General features: G+C 57.3%; 1 protein-coding gene across 1 annotated transcript in view; it reads left to right on the top strand.

Annotated features, from left to right (window-relative positions):
• Positions 1-22,861, top strand: part of ESPL1 (extra spindle pole bodies like 1, separase) — a 50,330-nt gene that overhangs the window by 13,634 nt on the left and 13,835 nt on the right. The window contains exons 12-29 of the mRNA XM_077192789.1: positions 2,001-2,135; positions 2,893-3,012; positions 4,033-4,204; positions 5,376-5,507; positions 6,427-6,583; positions 7,949-8,058; positions 9,529-9,999; positions 10,279-11,405; positions 13,592-14,231; positions 14,321-14,404; positions 14,536-14,753; positions 15,224-15,279; positions 15,736-16,005; positions 17,339-17,580; positions 18,346-18,473; positions 20,088-20,210; positions 21,293-21,454; positions 22,631-22,792. Coding sequence (XP_077048904.1) covers positions 2,001-2,135; positions 2,893-3,012; positions 4,033-4,204; positions 5,376-5,507; positions 6,427-6,583; positions 7,949-8,058; positions 9,529-9,999; positions 10,279-11,405; positions 13,592-14,231; positions 14,321-14,404; positions 14,536-14,753; positions 15,224-15,279; positions 15,736-16,005; positions 17,339-17,580; positions 18,346-18,473; positions 20,088-20,210; positions 21,293-21,454; positions 22,631-22,792 — 4,509 coding nt within the window. The remainder of the gene's footprint in view (positions 1-2,000; positions 2,136-2,892; positions 3,013-4,032; positions 4,205-5,375; positions 5,508-6,426; positions 6,584-7,948; positions 8,059-9,528; positions 10,000-10,278; positions 11,406-13,591; positions 14,232-14,320; positions 14,405-14,535; positions 14,754-15,223; positions 15,280-15,735; positions 16,006-17,338; positions 17,581-18,345; positions 18,474-20,087; positions 20,211-21,292; positions 21,455-22,630; positions 22,793-22,861) is intronic.

Here is a 22,861-nt window from a genome sequence, read left to right on the forward strand (position 1 = left end):
AGTAAAGTTTGGGAGGATGAAGAGGAGGATGGGAAAGAGTTTGGGATGAAGAGGGAGGGAATTTGGGATGATGAAGAGGAAGGGGTTTTGGGGATGAGGAGGAAGGGATTTTGGGATGAAGAGGGAGTTTGGGATGATGAAGAGGAGGGAGAGTTTTGGGGATGATGAAGAGGAGGACAGGAAATTTGGGATGAAGATGAAGAGGGAGAGAATTTGGGGTGAAGAGGACGAAGGAGAGAGTTTTGGGATGAGGAGGAGGAAGGCAGGAAGGGTTTGGGATGAGGAGGGAGGGAACTGGGGGGAAAGAGGAGGGGAGGGAGTTTGGGATGAGGAGGAAGAGGGGAAAGGTTTGGGAGGATGAAGAGGAAGGCAGAGTTTGAGATGAAGAGGAAAATTTGGGATGGAGAGGAGGAAGAAGAGGGAAGGGATTTAGGATGGAGAGGAGGAAGAAGAGGGAGGGGATTTGGGATGAAGAGGAAGAGGAGAGAGTTTGGGATGAAGAGGAAGAGGGAAAGAGTTTGGAGATGTGGAAGAGGAGGAAGGAGAGAGCTTTGGGATGAGGAAGAGGAGGGAGGGAATTTAGTGATGAAGAGGAGGAAGGAGAGAGTTTGGGATGAGGAGGAAGAGGAGAAAAGTCTGGGAGGATGAAGAGGAGGATGGGAAAGAGTTTGGGATGAAGAGGGAGGGAACTTGGGATGATGAGGAAGAAAAGGGAGGGAATTTGGGATGAAGAGGAGGAAGGGATTTTGGGATGAAGAGGGAGTTTGGGATGATGAAGAGGAGGGAGAGTTTTGGGGGTGATGAAGAGGAGGACAGGAAATTTGGGATGAAGATGAAGAGGGAGAGAGTTTGGGATGAAGAGGAGGAAGGAGAAGGGTTTGGGATGAAGAGGGAGGGAATTGGGGGGAAAGAGGAGGGGAGGGAGTTTGGGATGAGGAGGAAGAGGGGGAAGGTTTGGGAGGATGAAGAGGAAGGCAGAGTTTGAGATGAAGAGGAAAATTTGGGATGGAGAGGAGGAAGAAGAGGGAGGGGATTTAGGATGGAGAGGAGGAAGAAGAGGGAGGGAATTTGGGATGAAGAGGAAGAGGAGAGAGTTTGGGATGAGGAGGAAGAGGAGAGAGTTTGGGATGAAGAGGAAGAGGGAAAGAGTTTGGAGATGTGGAAGAGGAGGAAGGAGAGAGCTTTGGGATGAGGAAGAGGAGGGAGGGAATTTAGCGATGAAGAGGAGGAAGGAGAGAGTTTGGGATGAGGAGGGAGGGAACTTGGGATGATGAAGAGGAAGGGATTTTGGGATGAAGAGGAGGAAGGGATTTTGGGATGAAGAGAGAGTTTGGGATGATGAAGAGGAAGAGGGAAAGAGTTTGGGATAAGGAGGAAGAGGAGAGAGTTTGGGATGAGGAGGGAGGGAACTTGGGATGATGAAGAGGAAGAGGGAGGGAATTTGGGATGAAGAGGAGGGAGGGATTTTGGGATGAAGAGGGAGTTTGGGATGATGAAGAGGAAGAGAGAAAGAGTTTGGGATAAGGAGGAAGAGGGAGGGAATTTGGGATGAAGAGGAGGGAGGGATTTTGGAAGAGGAGGAAGGAGAGAGTTTTGGGATGAGGAAGAGGAGGGAGGGAATTTCGCGATGAAGAGGAGGGCGAGGTGGGAGGAAGCTTGGAGATGAGGAAGGAGAGAGTTTGGGGTGAAGAGGAAGAGGGAGGGAATTTGGGATGAAGAGGAGATGAAGGAATGAGGAGGAGAAAGGGCGGATTCGGGATGAGGAGGAGAAAGGGGGCAAACCCTGGGCTGAGGAAGGGCAGGGCGAGGTCGTGGCCGCGGTTTTTGGGGTTCACCCGCGGTTTTTGGGGTTCACCCGCGGTTTTTGGGGTTCACCCGCTGTTTTTGGGGTTCACGCGCGGTTTTTGGGGTTCACCCGTGGTTTTTGGGGTTCACCCGTGGTTTTTGGGGTTCACACGTGGTTTTTGGGGTTCACCCGTGGTTTTTGGGGTTCTCCCCAGCCCCTCCAGGCCCTGGAGAGTTTCCTGCTGCTGCTCTCGCTGTGCCAGAGGCTCGGGGACGCCCTGGGGGCGGCCGAAGCCCTGAGCCAGATCAGCCGCGTCCTCCTGCAGCTGCAGAGCCCCGGGCACGCCCAGGTACTGCCAGGGAAATCCTGGGAATGGAATGGGAATGGACTGGGAATGGCCTGGGAAATCCAGGGAATGGAATGGGAATGGCCTGGGAAATCCAGGGAATGGAATGGGAATGGCCTGGGAAATCCAGGGAATGGAATGGGAATGGACTGGGAAAATGGGAATGGACTGGGAAATCCAGGGAATGGCCTGGGGAAATGGGAATGGCCTGGGGAAACCGGGAATGGCCTGGGAAAATGGGAATGGACTGGGAATGGCCTGGGAAATCCAGAGAATGGCCTGGGAAAAATGGGAATGGAATGGGAATGGGCTGGGGAAACTGGGAATGGCCTGGGAAAATGGGAATGGACTGGGAATAATGGGAATGGCCTGGGAAATCCAGGGAATGGCCTGGGAAAAACGGGAATGGCCTGGGAATGGCCTGGGAAAAACAGGAGTGTCCTGGGAAAACTGGGAATGTCCTGGGAAACCTGGGAACCTGGGAAACCTGGGAATGTCCTGCCCAAATCCAGGGAAATCCAGGGAAACCAGGGAATGTCCTCCCCAAATCCTGGGAAACTGCGGGAATCCCAAAAATCCCAGGACGCCCGTTGGGTTTGGGACACCTTGGGAACTGCGGGTGTCCAAAAGTCCTGGGGAAATCCCAAGAATTCCTGGGGAAATCCCAAGAATTCCGGGGAAATCCCAAAAATCCCGGGAAAATCCCCCCCCAGGATGGGGTTAGGGGGTGCTGGTGCCGATCCAGGCGTGGCATTCCCAGGTTTTCCTGGAGGAGCTGGAATTGTGCCTGGGGGAGGACGAGGGCTCCGAGGATTCCCGGCTGCTCCTGCGCCATTCCCGGCTCCTGCTGCGCAGCCACCTCTGCTGCCTCCAGAAAAAGGCAAAAAATGGGGATTCTCCTAAAAAAAAAACCCAAACAAATCGGCAGTTTTGGGGTGGGGGATTGGGTGATCCCAAATCCTGGCAGGGCAGGGCGTGGTCCTGCTGCTGGAAGGGAATTGGGATGGGATAAAAGGACCAGGACTGGGTGGGATTGGGATGGGATCACCCCCTGTGATCCCAAATCCCTTTTTTTCCCCTTTTTTTCCCCTTTTTTCCCCTTTTTTCCCCTTTTTTTTCCCCTTTTTTCCCCCCCTTTTCCCCCCTTTTTTCCCCCTTCTTTTCCCATTCTTTTCCCATTCTTTTCCCATTCTTTCCCCATTTTTTCCCCATTTTTTCCCCATTTTTTCCCCATTTTTTCCCCATTTTTTCCCCATTTTTCCCCATTTTTTCCCCATTTTTTCCCCATTTTCCCCCTTTTTTCCCCCCTTTTTTCCCCCATTTTTTCCCCATTTTTCCCCCATTTTCCCCCCATTTTTTCCCATTCTTGATCCATTTTTTCCCATTTTTTCCCCATTTTTCCCCATTTTTCCCCATTTTTTCCCTCATTTTTCCCTCATTTTTCCCCATTTTTTCCCACTTTTTTCCCCTTTTTCCCCCCATTTTTTCCCCCCATTTTTTCCCCCATTTTTCCCCCGTTTTTCCAGGCAGATCAAGGCATGGCCCTGCTGCTGGAAGGGGACTGGGATGGGGGAATGTGATAAAAGGACTGGGATGGAATAAGAGGACTGGGATGGGTGGGATGGGGATGGGATCACCCGCCATGATCCCAAATCCCATTTTTTCCCATTTTTCCCCGTTTTTCCAGGCAGATCAGGGCATGGCCCTGCTGCTGGAAGGGGACTGGGATGGGGGAATGGGATTGGCATGGATTAAGAGGACTGGGATGGGTGGGATTGTGATGGGATCACCCGCCATGATCCCAAATCCCATTTTTCCCCATTTTTCCCCATTTTCCCCCATTTTCCCCCATTTTCCCCCATTTTCCCCCATTTTCCCCCATTTTTCCCCGTTTCTCCAGGCGGATCAGGGCGTTCCCCTGCTGCTGCAGGCCCTGAGGGAGCCCCAGGCCCAGAGGGCCACCCGGGGCTGGTTCCTGGCCCAGGCCCAGGCCCTGCAGGTGGTGGCCACGTTCCTGGAGCTGCCCCCGGCGCACCTGGAGGCGCCGCTCCGGGAGCTGATCCGGCAGCAGGGTGGGGAAAAGGGGAAAACCTGGGATGGGGACACAGGGACAGAGGGGCTGGGGTGGGGAGGGAGAGGATGGAGGGGTTTGGGGTGAAGGAGGGAGAGGATGGAGGGGTTTGGGTGGGGAGGGAGAGGATGGAGGGGTTTGGGGTGAGGAGGGAGAGGATGGAGGGGTTTGGGGTGGGGAGGGAGAGGATGGAGGGGTCTGGGGTGGGGAGGGAATTTGGGATGGACAAAGGGAGAGAGGGGTTTGGGATGAGGAGGAAGAGGGAAAGAGTTTTGGGGTGAGGAGGAAGAGGGAAAGTTTTGGGATGAGGAGGAAGAGGGAGGGAGTTCAGGGATGAGGAGGAGGAAGAAGGAAGGAGTTTGGGATGAGGAGGAAGAGGGAAAAGGTTTGGGATGATGAGGAAGAGGGAGCGAGTTTTGGGGTGAGGAGGAAGAGGGAAGGAGTTTTGGGATGAGGGAGGGAATTTGGGATGGACAGAGGGGAGAGGGTTTTGGGGTGAGGAGGAAGAGGGAAAAGGTTTGGGATGAGGAGGAAGAAGGAGAGAGTGGGGTGAGGAGGAGGAAGAGGGAAGGGGTTTTGGATGAGGAGGAAGAGGGCGGGAGTTCAGGGATGAGGAGGAGGAAGAGGGAAGGAGTTTGGGATGAGGAGGAAGAGGAAGAGAGTTTGGGATGAGGAGGGAATTTGGGATGGACAGAGTGAGGGAGGGGTTTGGGATGAGGAGGAGAAAAAGGAGGGAGGGGTTTTGGGGTGAGGAGGAGGAAGGGGGGATTTGGGAGGAGGAGGGGGAAGAGGAAGAGAATTTGGGATGAGGAAGAGGGAGGGAGTTTGGGATGATGAAGAGGAAGGGGAGAGTTTTAGGATGAGGAGGAAGAGGGAGAGAGTTTAGGATGAGGAAGAGGAGGGGAGGGAGTTTAGGGATGAGGAGGAAGAGGAAGGGAATTTAGGGATGGAGAGAAACACAGAGCAGTCTTGAGGATGAGGAAGAGGAAGAGAGAGAGTTTGGGATGAGGAAGGAGAAGGAGTTTAGAGAGGAGAAGGAAGAGTGGATTTGGGCTGAGGAGGAAGAGTAAGAGGAAGGGCGAGTTGGGATTCGGGGGAGCTCTGCTGTGAGGAAGAGGAGGAGGAGGATGAAGGGCTGGGGACCCCCCCGTGCTGATCCCATGGAATTCCAGGCTGGAGCAGCCCCAAGGTGGCCCTGCTGGAGGCGCAGAAGCTGCTGAGGAGCGTCCTGGTGTCCCTGATGGGCAGCGAGGTCCTGGGCAGCGCCCGCAGCCGCGCGCCCGAGGAGCCCGGCCCCGACTGCGGTCAGTGCTGGGCTGGGCTGGGCCGGGGGGCACTGGGGGCACTGGGGTGGGATTGGGGTCACTGGGCTGGGCTGGGGGGCATTGGGGTCACTGGGGTGGGATCGGGGTCACTGGGCTGGGCTGGGGGCCCTGGGGGGCATTGGGGTCACTGGGGTGGGGTGGGGGGCATCGGGGGCACTGGGGTGGGACTGGGGTCATGAGTGGCATTGGGGGCCCTGGGTGGCATTGGGGGCCCTGGGGGGCATTGGGGTCACTGGGGTGGCATTGGGGTCACGGGAATGGCATTGGGGTCATAGGAATGGCATTGGGGTCGCTGGGGTGGGATTGGGGTCACTGGGGTGGGATTGGGGTCACTGGGGGGCACTGGGGTCACTGGGGTGGGATCGGGGTCACTGGGGTGGGATCGGGGTCCCTAGAATGGGATTGGGGTCACTGGGGTGGGATTGGGGTCACTGGGGTGGGCTGGGGGGCCCTGGAATGGGATTGGGGTCACGGGAATGGCATTGGGGTCACTGGGGTGGGATCGGGGTCACTGGAATGGGATTGGGGTCCCTGGGGTGGGATTTGGGCCACTGGAGTGGGGTGGGGGTCCCTGGGGTGGGATCAGGGTCACTGGAGTGGGGTGGGATGGGATTGGGGTCCCTGGGATCAGGGTCCCTGGGGTGGCATTGGGGTCCCTGGGGTGGGACTGGGGTCCCAGAGATGGGATTGGTGTCCCTGGGGTGGGATGGGATGGGTTTGGGGTCCCTGGGAGATCCTGGAAGCCTCTGGGATGGCTTGGGGTCCCTCAGGAAGGGTTGGGATCTCTTGGAATGGGCTGAGCTCCATGGGAAGGTCCAGGATCTCCATTCTCTCCTGGGAATGCTCCGTGTCCCCGGGACCCCTCCCAGTGTCCCCAGTGCCACCCCGCTGTCCCCAGGCGCGGCGCTGGTGCACAAGTGGCAGGTGCTGGGGGACGCCCTGGGCTGCTGCCAGCGCCTGGCGACGCTGCTGGGCCAGTGCGAGGTGCAGGCCAGGGCCAGGGCCTTCTGCAGCGAGGGGCTGAGCATGGCCGGACACCTGCAGGCGGCCCGACGGTCAGTGTGGGACTGGGGGCACTGGGAATGGGATTGGGGTCATTGGGAATGGGATTGGGGTCACTGGGAATGGGACTGGGGTCACTGGGGTCACTGGGGTCACTGGGAACGGGATTGGGATTGAGGGGCTGAGCATGGCCGGACACCTGCAGGCGGCCCGACGGTCAGTGTGGGACTGGGGGCACTGGGAATGTGGGATTGGGGTCACTGGGAATGGATTGGGGGCACTGGGGTCATTGGGAATGGGATTGGGGTCATTGGGGTCATTGGGGTCACTGGGGTCACTGGGAATGGGATTGGGATTGAGGGGCTGAGCATGGCCGGACACCTGCAGGCAGCCCGACGGTCAGTGTGGGACTGGGGGCACTGGGAATGTGGGATTGGGGGCACTGGGAATGGGATTGGGGTCATTGGGAATGGGATTGGGGTCATTGGGAATGGGATTGGGGTCATTGGGGTCACTGGGGTCACTGGGAACGGGATTGGGATTGAGGGGCTGAGCATGGCCGGACACCTGCAGGCGGCCCGACGGTCAGTGTGGGACTGGGGGCACTGGGAATGTGGGATTGGGGTCACTGGGGTCATTGGGAACGGGATTGGGATTGAGGTGCTGTACAAGGTGAGGGGCTGAGCATGGCCGGACACCTGCAGGCGGCCCGACGGTCAGTGTGGGACTGGGGGCACTGGGAATGTGGGATTGGGGTCATTGGGGTCATTGGGAATGGGATTGGGGTCATTGGGAATGGGATTGGGGTCACTGGGAATGGGATTGGGATTGAGGGGCTGAGCATGGCCGGACACCTGCAGGCGGCCCGACGGTCAGTGTGGGACTGGGGGCACTGGGAATGGGATTGGGGTCATTGGGAACGGGATTGGGGTCATTGGGAATGGGATTGGGGTCATTGGGAATGTGGGACTGGGGTCACTGGGAATGGGATTGGGGTCATTGGGGTCCCTGGGAATGGGATTGGGGTCATTGGGAATGGGATTGGGGTCATTGGGAATGTGGGACTGGGGTCACTGGGAATATGGGATTGGGGTCATTGGGAACAGGATTGGGAACGTGGTCATTGGGATTGGGAATGGGGTCACTGGGATTGGGAACAGGATCATTGGGGTCACTGGGATTGGGAATGGGGTCATTGGGATCATTGGGATCGGGAACGGGGTCATTGGGATTGGGAACAGGATCATTGGGGTCACTGGGATTGGGAATGGGGTCATTGGGATCATTGGGATGAGGATCCCTTAGGAATGGCAGGGCAGGAGCTCATTCCCAGCTCTGGTGGGCTCTGAGGGGTCTTTTTTCCCATTTTCCCCCCCATTTTTTCCCATTTTTCCCATTTTTGCCTCGTTTTCCCGCAGGTGCGCGCAGTTCCTGGTGCTGCAGTCCCAGCTGGAGCTGCAGCAGGGGGAGCTGGAGCTGAGCCAGGCCCACCTCCAGCACGCCCAGTTCCTGCTCCAGCCACAGACTGGTGAGCACTGGGATGGGGAAATCCCACTGGGAATGGGGGAAATCCCAGTCTGGGAATGGGGGAAATCCCACCTGGGAATGGGGGAAATCCCATCTGGGAATGGGGGAAATTCCAGGGATCCCAGCTGGGGCCGAGGGAAGGATCAGGCTCGGACAAGATCCAAATTTTTGGACCCTTCTTTGGACTGGAAAATCCCAAATTTTCCCCTCCTTCCTTCACAGAGTTAAATTCCATCTGGGACCTGTTGGATCCGGGTTCCCAGACCCCTCTTTGGGCTGGAAAAATCCCAAATTATCCCCTCCAGAGTTCAATCCCTTTGGGAAGAGAACCCCAAGCATCCCCTCCATCCCCTCCAGAGCTCAAATCCCGCTGGGACCCATTCCCTGCATGACTCCAAACCCCAAATCCTCCCTGAATTCCAGAACCCAAACCCTGCTGGGACCCATTCCCTGAATTCCCACTCCAGAACCCAAACCCTGCTGGGACCCATTCCCTGAATTCCCATTCCAGAACCCATTCCCTGCATGACTCCAAACCCCAAATCCTCCCTGAATTCCAGAACCCAAACCCCGCTGGGACCCATTCCCTGCATGACTCCAAACCCCAAATCCTCCCTGAATTCCAGAACCCAAACCCTGTTGGGACCCATTCCTGCATGACTCCAAACCCCAAATCCTCCCTGAATTCCCACTCCAGAACCCAAACCCCAATGGGAACCATTCCCTGCATGACTCCAAATCCTCCCTGAATTCCCATTCCAGAACCCAAACCCTGCTGGGACCCATTCCCTGCATGACTCCAAACCCCAAATCCTCCCTGAATTCCCACTCCAGAACCCAAACCCCAATGGGACCCATTCCCTGAATTCCCATTCCAGACCCCAAACCCTGCTGGGACCCATTCCCTGAATTCCCATTCCAGACCCCAAACCCTGCTGGGACCCATTCCCTGCATGACTCCAAATCCTCCCTGAATTCCCATTCCAGAACCCAAACCCTGCTGGGACCCATTCCCTGAATTCCCATTCCAGAACCCAAACCCTGCTGGGATCCATTCCCTGAATTCCCATTCCAGAACCCAAACCCCAATGGGACCCATTCCCTGAATTCCCACTCCAGAACCCAAACCCCAATGGGACCCATTCCCTGAATTCCTATTCCAGAACCCAAACCCCAATGGGACCCATTCCCTGAATTCCCATTCCAGAACCCAAACCCTGCTGGGATCCATTCCCTGAATTCCCATTCCAGAACCCAAACCCCAATGGGACCCATTCCCTGAATTCCCACTCCAGAACCCAAACCCCAATGGGATCCATTCCCTGCATGACTCCAAACCCCAAATCCTCCCTGAATTCCAGAACCCAAACCCTGCTGGGACCCATTCCCTGAATTCTCACTCCAGAACCCAAACCCTGCTGGGACCCATTCCCTGCATGACTCCAAACCCCAAATCCTCCCTGAATTCCAGACCCCAAACCCCGGCGGGAGCCTCGGCAGCGCTGGGCCAGGATCCAGCTCCGGAAGGGCCACCTGGAGAGGAGGAACCCCCTGGATCCCGTTCCTGACCCCGTTCCTGGCGGGGAGGAGGACGAGGAATTCCTGCAGGGTCCCTCCCTGGCCCTCCTGGCCCCGGCCGCGCTCCCGGAGCAGCCGGACGCCCTCACGGCCTCGCCGGAGCTGAAGGGAAGAAAAGCCTGGAAAAGTCTGGAATTCCTGAGCCACCCCTCGGGATGTCCCTGCTCCTTCTGCTGCGACCCAGCCCTGGTGGCCCTGGGGCTGCGCTGGCTCCTGGCACAGGCCAGGACGTGGCTGCTGGCCGGGGAGGTGGCACCGGGGCTGGCCCTGGTGAGGAAGGTGCTGCCCCGGTGCGCCAGCGCCGGCACCCGCCTGGCACGGGAGCTGTGGGGCAGAGTGCAGGGCGTGGGGCTTGGGGACATCTGTGGGGACAGGGGGGCTCCTCCTGGGAATGGGGACATCTGCAGGGACAGGGGGGCTCCTCCTGGGAATGGGGACATCAGCAGGGACAGGGGGGCTCCTCCTGGGAATGGGGACAGGGTCAGGAATGGGGACAGGAGTGTGCCAGACCCCTCTGGGGATGGGGACATCAGGGACAGGGACAGGAGTGTGCCAGACCCCTCTGGGAATGGGGACATCAGCAGGGACAGGGGAGCTCCTGGCAGTGGGGACATTGTCAGGAATGGGGACAGGGATCTGTCAGACCCCTCTGGGAATGGGGACATGGTCAGGAATGGGGACAAGGATCTGTCAGACCCCTCTGGGAATGGGGACATGGTCAGGGATAAGGGAATTCCTGGGAATGGGGACACCATCAAGAATAAGGGAATTCCTGGGAATGAGGACATCAGGGACAGGAACAGGAGTGTGTCAGACCCCTCTGGGAATGGGGACACCTTCAGGGATAAGGGAATTCCTGGGAGTGGGAACAGAAATCAGCAGAACCCCTCTGGGAATGGGGACATCATCAGGGACGGGGACAATCCTGGGGACAGGAGTGTGCAGGACCTCTCCAGCAATGGGGACACCCTTGGGGACAGAGACCTGTGGGATCCCTCCAGGGACAGAGACCCCTCTGGGAATGGGGACACCATCAGGGACGGGGACAGGACTGTGTCAGACCCCTCTGGGAATGGGGACACCATTGGGGATGGGGACACCATTGGGGACAGGGCCCCCCTTGGGGACAGGGCCCCCCTTGGGGACAGCCCCCCGGGCCCCCTGGCTGAGCTGGTGGCCGCTGCCTACTCCACGCTGGCCCTCCAGAGCCTGGCCAGCCCGTGCCAGTCCCATCCCGTTTGGGACGAGGAGCTGGAGCGGGGACTGACCCTGCTGGGGTCCCAGAGTCCCCCCGTGGCCGGCCTGGGGGTGGCCGTGGCCACTCTGCTGCTGGCCAAAGCCGTGGCCACCCTGGGCCGCGCGGCCGCCGCCCTCGGTCGCTCCGTGGACGATGTCCTGGCCCAGGCCTGGACCCCCCGGCCCCCTCCCGACCCCTCCAAACCCCACAAAACCCCCAAAGCTCCCCCCAAATCCGCACCCCAAAAAGCCAAAGCCCCCAAAGCCAAGGCGGGGAAGACCCCAAAAGTGAAACTCCCCAAAGCTGGGGACGTTTTCACCCTTGGGGACTCGGACCCCGAGGTTCCCCCCATTGTCCTGCGGCCGGGGGGGCCCTGCACCCCCCACCCCAAATCGGGGGCGCCCCCAAAAGCGCTGCTGGGGGGGCCCAGGACCCCCTTCACCATCTTCAGCGAGGAGCCCTCCCCGCCCGGGGGCAGCTCCCGGCTCCGCAGGGCCCCCAAAATCCCAGGAAGGGTCAAGTCCCGCATCAGGGTGAGTTTGGGCTTGATTGGGGGGAAAGGATTGGGGAAAGGAAATTTGGGATGGGAAATTTGGGATGGGAAATTTGGGGTGGGGAGAAATCGGGAGGAGGGAAAATTTTGGGGGGGGGGGGAAAGTTTGGGAAGGGAAATTTGTGGAGGGATGGCTGGGAAAATTTGGTGGGGGGAAAAGTTTGGGAAGGGAAATTTGGGAGGGAAAATTGGGAGGAGGCAAAGTTTGGGAAGGGAAATTTGGGGAGGGACGGGTGGGAAAATTTGGGGGGGGAAAAGTTTGGGAAGGGAAATTTGGGAGGGAAAATCAGGAGGGAGGGAAAGTTTGGGGCGGGAAATTTGGGGGGGAAATCGGGAGGAGGCAAAGTTTGGGGTGGGGGAAAGTTTGGGGAGGGAAATTTAGGATGGGGAAATTGGGAGGAGGTAAAGTTTGGGAAGGGAAATTTGGGGGGGAAAAGTTTGGGATGGGAAATTTGGGGAGGGAAATCGGGAGGAGGGAAAATTTTGGGGGGGGGAAAGTTTGGGAAGGGAAATTTGGGATGGGGAAATCGGGAGGAGGCAAAATTTGGGAAGGGAAATTTGGGGAGGGATGGGTGGGAAAATCTGGCAGGGAGGAAGTTTGGGAAGGGAAATTTGGGAGGGGAAAATCAGGAGGAAGGGAAAGTTTGGGGCAGGAAATTTGGGGGGGAAATCGGGAGGAGGCAAAATTTGGGAAGGGAAATTTGGGATGGGGAAGTTGGGAGGAGGCAAAGTTTGGGAAGGGAAATTTGGGGAGGGATGGGTGGGAAAATTTGGGGGGGGAAAAGTTTGGGAAGGGAAATTTGGGATGGGAAATTTGGGGGGAGAAATTGGGAGGAGGGAAAATTTGCGGGGGGGGAAGTTTGGGAAGGGAAATTTGGGAAGGGGAAATCGGGAGGAGGCAAAATTTGGGAAGGGAAATTTGGGGAGGGATGGGTGGGAAAATCTGGCAGGGAGGAAGTTTGGGAAGGGAAATTTGGGATGGGAAAATCAGGAGGAAGGGAAAGTTTGGGGCGGGAAATTTGGGGGGGAAATCGGGAGGAGGCAAAGTTTGGGAAGGGAAATTTGGGAAGGGACGGGTGGGAAAATTTGGGGGGGGAAGTTTGGGAAGGGAAATTTGGGATGGGAAATTGGGAGGAGGCAAAGTTTGGGATGGGAAATTTGGGATGGGGAAGTTGGGAGGAGGCAAAGTTTGGGAAGGGAAATTTGGGGAGGGATGGGTGGGAAAATTTTGGGGGGGGGGAAGTTTGGGAAGGGAAATTTGGGATGGGAAATTTGGGAGGGGAAATTGGGAGGAGGCAAAGTTTGGGGAGGGAAATTTGGGATGGGGAAATTGGGAGGAGGCAAAGTTTGGGAAGGGAAATTTGGGAAGGGAAATTGGGAGGAGGCAAAGTTTGGGAAGGGAAATTTGGGGAGGGACGGGTGGGAAAATCTGGCGGGGGGAAGTTTGGGAAGGGAAATTTGGGAGGGGGAATTTGGGATGAGGAAATCGGGAGGAGGCAAAATTTGGGAAGGGAAATTTGGGGAGGGATGGGTGGGAAAATCTGGCAGGGAGGAAGTTTGGGAAGGGAAATTTGGGATGGGAAATTTGGGGGGGAATCAGGAGGAGGGAAAATTTTGGGGGGGGGGAAATTTGGGAAGGGAAATTTGGGATGGGGAAACTGGGAGGAGGCAAAGTTTGGGAAGGGAAATTTGGGATGGGGAAATTGGGAGGAGGCAAAATTTGGGGAGGGAAATTTGGGAAGGGAAATTTGGGAAGGGAAATTGGGAGAAGGCAGAGTTTGGGAAGGGAAATTTGGGGGGGGGAAATCAGGAGGAAGGGAAAGTTTGGGGAGGGAAATTTGGGATGGGAGATTTGGGGGGCAAAGCTTTGAGGGGCAGAAATTGGGAGGGAAATGTGGGGATGGAAATTTGGGGGGGAAATCGGGAGGAGGGAAAGTTTGGGATGGGAAAATTTTGGGAGGAAATGATTGGGGGGGAAAAGTTTGGGAAGGGAAATTTGGGATGGAAATTTGAGGGGGAAATGGTGAGGAGAGAAGGTTTGGGGATAGGAAATTTTGGCAAAGGAAGGAAAATTTTAGTGGGGTGGGGGAAATTTAGTGGGAGTGTGAGGAAAAATTTTGGGATGAAAATTTTGGGCTGAACCCCTTTGTCCTTTCCCTTTTTCAGGTGACATTCAGTGACAGCGACCCCGAGGAGCCCCAAATTCCCCCAGATCCCCCCAAAACCACCCAGAAAAGTTCCTGTGCCAAGAGGAGGGTTCAGCCCCAAAAATCCCCCGGGAATTCTCCAGGAATTGGGGCTCGGCCCCGGCGGGGACGGCCCCGAAAGGAGCTGGGGACCCCCAAAAAGAGGGAAAAAAGGGGAATCAACCACGTGGAAAATCTGGAAAAGAAGGAAAACGACATCCCCCAAACAGCTCTGGAAAAGAGGGAAAGAAGGGGAAACCCCAGAGTGGAAAATGCAGAAAAACCAGGAAATCCCAAAGTGGAAAACGCGGGGAAAAGGGGAAACCCCAAAGCGGAAAACGCGGAAAAACCGCGAGATCCCAAAATGGAAAACGCGGAAAAGAAGGAGAAGGGAAAACCCAAAAAAACTCAGGAAAAGAAGGAGAACAGGGGTCCCCGCCGGGCTGGGGGTCCCCGGGAGAAGAAGGAGAGGGGGAACCCCCAAAGTGGAATCCTGGAGGAAAAAAGGAACTGGGAATTTTCTGGGATTGAGGAGCGGGACCCCCTGAGGGCCGTGGAGGAGGAGGAAGAGGAGGAGGAGGAGGAAGAGTTGAGCTTCGAGCTCCCCCCACTGCCCCCAGGTGAGTTTGGGGGATTTTTGGGGGGGGTTTTCACCTTGATGACCCCAAAATTGCCTTTTTTAACCCCAAACCTGCCCCATCTTTTCCAGGTGGGGCCAGCGAGGAAATCCCAGGAATTGGGGACAAGGGGGAAGCCCCAAATCCAGAGGGACCCCACCCCTCTGCCCGGCCTGGTGAGCGCCTGGAATTTGCAGGATTTGGGGAATTTTGGGGCGGTTTTGGGATTTTGGGGCTCAGCTGGGCATGGCCTGACTTTTCCAGGAGTTTTCCTTCCTTTTCCAGGAGTTTTCCTTCTTTTTCTCAGGAGTTTTCCTTCCTTTTTCTCAGGACTTCCCTCTCCTGAACTTTTTCCTTTCCCCAAATTTTTCTTCCTTTCCCCAAATTTTTCTTCCTTTCCCCAGATTTTCCCTTCTTCCCCAAAACTTTTCCTCCCAAACTTTTCCTTTCTTGCCCCCAAACTCTTTCCCCATTGTTCTGACCCCTCCTGTCCCCACTGACCACGGTGACCTCTGTCCCCTCCAGGTGACCCCTCTCTGGACACTGTCCCCTCACTGACCACTGTCCCTTCTGTCCCCTCCCAGGTGCCCCCTCACTGACCACTGTGACCTCTGTCCCCTTGGGTGACCCCTCACTGGACACTGTCCCAACTGACCACTGTCCCTTCTGTCCCCACTGACCACTGTCCCCTCTGTCCCCTCCCAGGTGACCCCTCACTGACCACTGTCCCCACTGTCCCCATTGTCCCCTCTGTCCCCACAGGTGGCCCCTCACTGACCATTGTCCCCTCTGTCCCCTTGGGTGACCCCTCACTGGACACTGTCCCTACTGACCACTGTCCCCTCTGTCCCTTCCCAGGTGCCCCCTCTCTGGACCCTGTCCCCTCTCTGGACACTGTCCCCTCACTGACCATTGTCCCCTCTGTCCCACAGGTGCCCCCTCACTGACCACTGTCCCCTCTGTCCCCACTGACCATTGTCCCCTCTTTCCCCCAGGTCCCCCCTCACTGGACCCTGTCCCCTCTCTGGACGCTGTCCCCTCTCTGGCCTCTGTCCCCACTGACCACTGTCCCCTCTGTCCCTTCCCAGGTGTCCCCTCTCTGGACCCTGTCCCCTCTGTCCCTTCCCAGGTGTCCCCTCACTGACCACTGTCCCCTCTGTCCCCACTGACCACTGTCCCCTCTGTCCCTTCCCAGGTGTCCCCTCTCTGGACACTGTCCCCTCTGTCCCCACTGACCACTGTCCCTCTGTCCCCCCAGGTGCCCCCTCTCTGGACACTGTCCCCACTGACCACTGTCCCCTCTGTCCCCACTGACCACTGTCCCCTCTGTCCCCCAGGTGCCCCCTCTCTGGACACTGTCCCCTCTCTGGACACTGTCCCCACTGACCATTGTCCCCTCTGTCCCTTCCCAGGTGTCCCCTCTCTGGACGCTGTCCCCACTGACCATTGTCCCCTCTGTCCCCCAGGTGCCCCCTCACTGACCATTGTCCCCTCTGTCCCTTCCCAGGTGTCCCCTCACTGACCATTGTCCCCTCTGTCCCCCAGGTGTCCCCTCTCTGGCCGCTGTCCCCTCTCTGGCCGCTGTCCGGTCCCTGCTGGCCGAGGCGCTGGCCTGGGTCGGTCACTTCCCCCCGGGCTCAGTCTATGCCCAGCTGTGCCAGCTGCTGGCCATGGCCCTCGGGGACAGGGACCCGCTGGCCACCGCGGGGCTGCTGGCAGAGTCCCTCAGTGTCACCATGCGCCACCAGCTGCTGGCCATCGTCCACACCAGGGCACGGTGGGTCCCAGGCTGGCACCTCCCGGTGGCACCCTGTCCTCTGTCCCCTGCCCAGTGTCCCTGTCCAGTGTCCCTGTCCCTTTCCCAGTGGCCCCTGTCCCCTTCCCAGTGTCCCCTGCCCAGTGTCCCTGTCCAGTGTCCCTGTCCCCTTCCCAGTGTCCCCATCCCTGTCCTCTGTCCCCTGCCCAGTGTCCCTGCCCAGTGTCCCTGTCCCTTTCCCAGTGTCCCCTTCCCAGTGTCCCCTTCCCAGTGTCCTTGTCCCTTTCCCAGTGTCCCCATCCCTGTCCTCTGTCCCCTTCCCAGTGTCCCTGTCCAGTGTCCCTGTCCAGTCTCCTTGTCCAGTGTCCCTGTCCCCTTCCCAGTGTCCGTGTCCCCATCCCTGTCCAGTGTCCCTTTCCCAGTGTCCCTTCCCAGTGTCCTTGTCCCCTTCCCAGTGTCCCCCTCCCTTTTCCAGTGTCCCTTTCCCAGTGTCCCTGTCCAGTGTCCTCATCCCTGCCCAGTGTCCCTGTCCCCTGTCCCTTTCCCAGTGTCCCCATCCCTTTTCCAGTATCCCTGTCCAGTGTCCCTGTCCAGTGTCCCCTGTCCCCTTCCCAGTGTCCCTTTCCCAGTGTCCCTGTCCAGTGTCCCCGTCCCTGTCCAGTGTCCTCATCCCTGTCCAGTGTCCCTGTCCAGTGTCCCCTTCCCAGTGTCCATATCCCTGTCCAGTGTCCCCACCCCTTTTCCAGTGTCCCTGCCCCTGTCCAGTGTCCTTGGCCCTTTCCCAGTGTCCCCGTCCCTGTCCAATGTCCCCCTCCAATGTCCCCTTCCAGTGCCCCGTGTCAATGTCCCTGTCCCCTTCCAGTGTCCCCTCCCTTCATCCCCAGGGCACTGGGTGCCATTCCCAATGTCCCCATTCCCAATGTCCCCATTCCCAATGTCCCCACTGGGGATTCCCCCATAAGGAAGGGGCTCATCCCATATCCCACATCCCACATCCCAACAGGGAATGGGGCTCATCCCAGATCCCATGTCCCCATCCCATATCCCAATCCCACATCCCCATCCCATATCCTATATCCCAATCCCACATCCCATCTCCCATATTCCCATCCCACATCCCATATCTTTTATCCCACATCCCCATCCCATATCCTTTATCCCATATCCCCATCCCATCTCCCATATTCCCATCCCACATCCCATATCTTTCATCCCACATCCCCATCCTATATCCTGTATCCCATATCCCCATCCCATCTCCCATATTCCCATCCCATATTCCCATCCCATATCCCTCTCCTGTATCCCCCATCCCCAAATCCCCATCCCAAGGAATTTTGGGATGACCCCACAGGAAGAAGAGGAAAGCAGCAGCAGCAGCAGCTGGAGGGGACATCTCGGATCAGCTCCGGGGCCTCTCCCTGGATTCCCAGGATTCCCAGGATAATTCCCAGGATAATTCCCAGGATTCCCAGGATTCCCAGGATTCCCAGTCCCACCTGGCCGAGCTCGAGGAGCTTTTCCAGTTCAGCTCCGCGGGTTTGGGGCCGGCGGAGCGGGAGCGGTTCCGGGAGCAGCTCCAGAAGATTCCCAGCGGTCAGTGCTGGGGTTCCGGGCTGGGAGATCCCAAATTCCCAGTGTGGGCATTGGGAAAATCCCAAATTCCCCATCCAGGGGTTGGGAGGTCCCAAATTCCCAGTGTGGGGATTGGAAAAATCTCAAATTCCTCATCCAGGGGTTGGGAGATCCCAAATTCCCTATCCAGGGGTTGGGAAATCCCAAATTCCCAGCATGGGGATTGGGAAAGCCCAAATTTCCAGTGTGGGGATTGAGAGATCCCAAATTTCCAGTTTGGGGATTGGGAAAATCTCAAATTCCCAGTGTGGGGATTGGGAGATCCCAAATTCCCCATCAGGGGTTGGGAGATCCCAAATTCCCAGTGTGGGGATTGGGAAAGCTCAAATTTCCAGTTTGGGGATAAAATCCCAAATTCCCTGCTTGGGAATTCCAGGCTGGGAGATCCCAAATTCCCAGTTTGGGCCTAAAATCCCAAATTCCCAGTTTGGGTTATTTGGTGACCTCGGATGGGGTGGGAATGGTTGGAATTTTGGTCTGGGAATTTTTTCCATTTTTGGGGATTCCATGGGGGTGGAATTTTGGGAGAATTCCTGAGCTGGGGGTGTCCCCTCAGGTGTCACCGTGTGCCAGCTGTGCCTGGTCAGTGCCACCCCTGGGGACACGGAGGTGGCCTCGGATGGGGTGGGAATGGTTGGAATTTTGGTCTGGGAATTTTTTCCATTTTTGGGGATTCCATGGGGGTGGAATTTTGGGAGAATTCCTGAGCTGGGGGTGTCCCCTCAGGTGTCACCGTGTGCCAGCTGTGCCTGGTCAGTGCCACGCCCGGCGCCCTCGGGGACGCGCTGCTGCTGACCCGGCTGGAGCGCGGCCAGGAGCCCCTCAGCGTCCGCATCGCCACCGAGCGCGGCCAGGTCACAGCGGCCTTCCTCGTCCTCTTCCTCTTCCTCGTCCTCTTCCTCGTCCTCTTCCTCGTCCTCTTCCTCGTCCTCTTCCTCGTCCTCTTCCTCGTCCTCTTCCTCGTCCTCTTCCTCATCTTCATCCTCGTCTTCATCCTTGTCTTCATCTTCGTCCTCGTCCTCTTCCTCGTCCTCGTCCTCTTCCTTGTCCTCGTCCTCGTCTTCATCCTCGTCTTCATCCTCATCTTCATCCTCATCTTCATCCTCGTCTTCGTCCTCCTCTTCGTCCTCTTCCTCGTCCTCTTCCTTGTCCTCGTCTTCAGCCTCATCCTCTTCCTCATCCTCTTCCTCATCCTCTTCCTCGTCTTCATCCTCGTCTTCCTTTTCCTCGTCTTCCTATTCTTTGTCTTCCTTTTCCTCGTCCTCTTCCTCATCTTCGTCCTCGTCTTTGTCCTCATCTTCATCCTCGTCCTCTTCCTCGTCCTCTTCCTCGTCCTCTTCCTTGTCTTCATCCTCGTCTTCGTCCTTGTCTTCGTCCTTGTCTTCTTCCTCATCCTTATCTTCATCCATGTCCTTATCCTCCTCCTCCTTCTCCTCCAAATCCTCCTTCTCATCCTCATCTTCGTCCGTATCTTCATCCTTCTCCTCCTCCTCTTTCTCCCTCTCCTCATCCTCGTCTTCATCCTCGTCTTCGTCTTAATCGTCTTCATCCTTATCATCTTCATCCTTGTCCTTGTCTTCATTCTCATCCTCATCCTCCTTCTATTCATCCCTCTCCTCATCTTCATCCTCCTCCTTCTCCTTATCCTCCTCATCTTCATCTTCATCCGTCTCCTGGGGTGGGGGGGGCACTGACCGTTCCAGGGATGGGATCCTGGCTCCATCCTTTCCTTCCTCACCCTCCTCATCCTCCTCTTCATCCTTTTCCTGGGATGGAGACACGTGCAGTTCCAGGGATTGGGATCCCAAATCCCTCCCAATTCCAGGGACTGGGATCCCAAATCCTTCCCAATTCCAGGGACTGGGATCCCAAATCCCTCCCAATTCCCGAGACTGGGATCCCAAATTCCTCCCAATTCCCGAGACTGGGATCCCAAATTCCTCCCAATTCCAGGGACTGGGATCCCAAATCCTTCCCAATTCCAGGGATTGGGATCCCAAATCCCTCCCAATTCCCGGGACTGGGATCCCAAACCCCTCCCAATTCCAGGGATTGAGATCCCAAACCCCTCCCAATTCCAGGGATGGGGATCCCAAATCCTTCCCCATTCCAGGGATTGGGATCCCAAATCCCTCCCAATTCCAGGGACTGGGATCCCAAATCCCTCCCAATTCCCGGGACTGGGATCCCAAACCCCTCCTCATCCAAGGATTGGGATCCCAAACCCCTCCCAATTCCAGGGACTGGGATCCCAAACCCCTCCCAATTCCAGGGACTGGGATCCCAAACCCCTCCCAATTCCAGGGACTGGGATCCCAAATCCCCCCCAGTTCCAGGGACTGGGATCCCAAATCCCTCCCAATTCCCGGGACTGGGATCCCAAACCCCTCCCAATTCCCGGGACTGGGATCCCAAATCCCCCCCAGTTCCCGGGACTGGGATCCCAAACCCCTCCTGTCCCTCTCCAGGCCCCCCTGAGCGGGATCCTGCGGGAATTCGAGCGGATCCAGCGGGAGCAGCGCGAGGCCAACGCCTGCACCGAGCGCCAGGAGTGGTGGGAGCGGCGATCCCGCCTGGACCTGCGCATGCAGGTGGGACAGGGGCCCCAAAAACCGGGAAAAACCCTTGGGATCGGGGCTGGGAACACCCCAAAACCCCCCTGGGATTCCCTGGAAAAGCCCCCCTGAAAAACTCCCCTGGGATTCCTGTGGGATTTCCCCCTGGGATTCCCTGAAAAGTCCCCTGGGATTCAATGGGATTTTCCTGATTCCCTGTGGGATTTCCCCTGGGATTCCCTGAAAATCCCCCTGAGATTCAATGGGATTTTCCTAATTCCCTGTGGGATTTCCCCTGGGATTCCCTGAAAATCCCCCTGAGATTCAATGGGATTTTCCTGATTCCCTGTGGGATTTTCCCTGGGATCCCTGATGGGATTTTCCCTGGAAAATCCCCCTGAGATTCCATGGGATTTTCCTGATTCCCTGTGGGATTGGCCCTGAGATTCCTGTAGGATTCCCTGTGGTATTTTCCCGGGGATTCCCTGTGGGATTTTCCCTGGGATCCCTGATGGGGTTTTCGCTGGAAATCCTCCTGAGATTCCATGGGATTTTCCTGATTCCCTGTGGGATTTCCCTGGGATTCCTGTGGGATTTCCTTGATTCCCTGTGGGATTTTCCCTGGGATTCCCTGTGGGATTTTCCCTGGGATTCCTGTGGGATTTCCTTGATCCCCTGTGGGATTTTCCCTGAGATTCCCTGTGGAATTTTCCCTGGGATTCCCACTTTCCCAAACCCCCAAATATCGGGAAAACCCTTGGGAATGGGGCCTGACCCACCCGCCCTGGGATTCCCTGTAGGATTCCCTTGGGGATGGGATTTTTCCTATGATTCCCCCCAGGATTTTTTGTGGGATTCACACGGGAATTCCTGTGGGATTCCCACTTTCCCAAACCCCCAAATATCGGGAAAACCCTTGGGAATGGGGCCTGACCCACCCCATAACCCACCCTGGGATCCCTTTCAGGATTCCTGCTGGGATTTCCTTTGGGATTTTTGCTGGGATTTCCTTTGGGATTTTTGCTGGGATTCCTTTAGGGATTCCTGTGGGATTTTCCCGTGGCATTCCCAGAGTTTCTGGGGTCGGGATCCCGTTCCCATTCCGTGTCTTTCCCCAGAGCCTGATCCAGAGCCTGGACTCGGAGGTTTTGGGGTGCTGGCGGGGGCTGCTGCTGCCCCGGGATCCCGGGAATTGCCCCCTGGATGAGCAGGAATTGTCCCAGCTGCTCCAGGAGCTCCAGGAATGCGGCTGGGAGCGCCCCGAGCCCGCCCTGCTCCGGGTATGGGGCTGGGGTTTGGGGTTTGGGGTTTGGAATTTGGGATTTGGGGTTTGGGATTTGGGGTGGTAACCCTTCAATTTGGAGGCGCTGATCCCAGGATTTTTGGGGTTCTGATCTTGGATTTTGGGGTTCTGATCTTGGATTTTGGGGTTCTGATCCCATAATTTGGGGGTGCTGATCCCAGATTTTGGGTTGCTGATCCCACATTTTGGGATTCTGATCCCATTTTTTGGGAATTCCCTGTGGAACTGTCCCTCTCCATCCCCAGGTGCTGCGGTCGGTGCTGTGTCCGGCCGATGTCCGGGCTCTGGCCTCAGCCCTGTGCCCAGGGGGGCTCTGACCCACATTTTGGGGTTCTTAACATGGATTTTGGGGTTCTGATCCCAGATTTTTGGGTTCTGATCCCGGATTTTTGGGTTCTTATCATGGATTTTGGGGTTCTGCTCCCACATTTTGGGTTCTGCTCCCGGATTTTGGGAACTGTCCCTGTCCATCCCCAGGTGCTGCTGTTGGTGCTGTGTCCGGCCAATGTCCGGGCCCTGGCGCTGTGTCCAGGGGGGTTCTGCTCCCACATTTTGGGTTTCTTATCATGGATTTTGGGGTTCTGATCCCGATTTTGGGGTTCTGCTCCCACATTTTGGGGTTCTGCTCCCACATTTTGGGGTTCTTATCATGGATTTTGGGAACTGTCCCTGTCTGTGCCCAGGTGCTGCTGTCGGTGCTGTGTCCGGCCGATGTCCGGGCCCTGGCCCTGGCGCTGTGTCCAGGGGGGTTCTGATCCCACATTTTGGGGTTCTTATCATGGATTTTTGGTTTCTGCTCCCGATTTTTGGGTTCTGATCCCGGATTTTTGGGTTCTGCTCCCAGATTTTTGGGTTCTTATCATGGATTTTGGGGTTCTGATCCCACATTTTGGGAACTGTCCCTGTCCGTCCCCAGGTGCTGCTGTCGGTGCTGTGTCCGGCCGATGTCCGGGCCCTGGCCCTGGCGCTGTGTCCAGGGGGGTTCTGCTCCCACATTTTGGGAACTGTCCCTGTCCATCCCCAGGTGCTGCTGTCGGTGCTGTGTCCGGCCGATGTCCGGGCCCTGGCCCTGGCGCTGTGTCCAGGGGGGTTCTGATCCCACATTTTGGGGTTCTGCTCCCACATTTTGGGAACTGTCCCTGTCCATCCCCAGGTGCTGCTGTCGGTGCTGTGTCCGGCCGATGTCCGGGCCCTGGCCCTGGCGCTGTGTCCGGCCCGGCCGCTGCGGGCGCGGCTGCTGCTGGACGAGGCCCTGGAGCGGCGCCGGGAGGGCCCCGGGGGCAGCGCGGGGTCCCTGGTGCTGCTGCTGGACAGGGTGAGAGCCCGGCCTTCATCCCACATCCCTTCCCTCCTCTTCCTCTTCCCCCTACTCCCGCTTCCCTTT

The sequence above is a fragment of the Agelaius phoeniceus genome, chromosome 35 (genome assembly GCF_051311805.1).
Source record: "Agelaius phoeniceus isolate bAgePho1 chromosome 35, bAgePho1.hap1, whole genome shotgun sequence".
NCBI classification, from domain to species: domain Eukaryota; kingdom Metazoa; phylum Chordata; class Aves; order Passeriformes; family Icteridae; genus Agelaius; species Agelaius phoeniceus.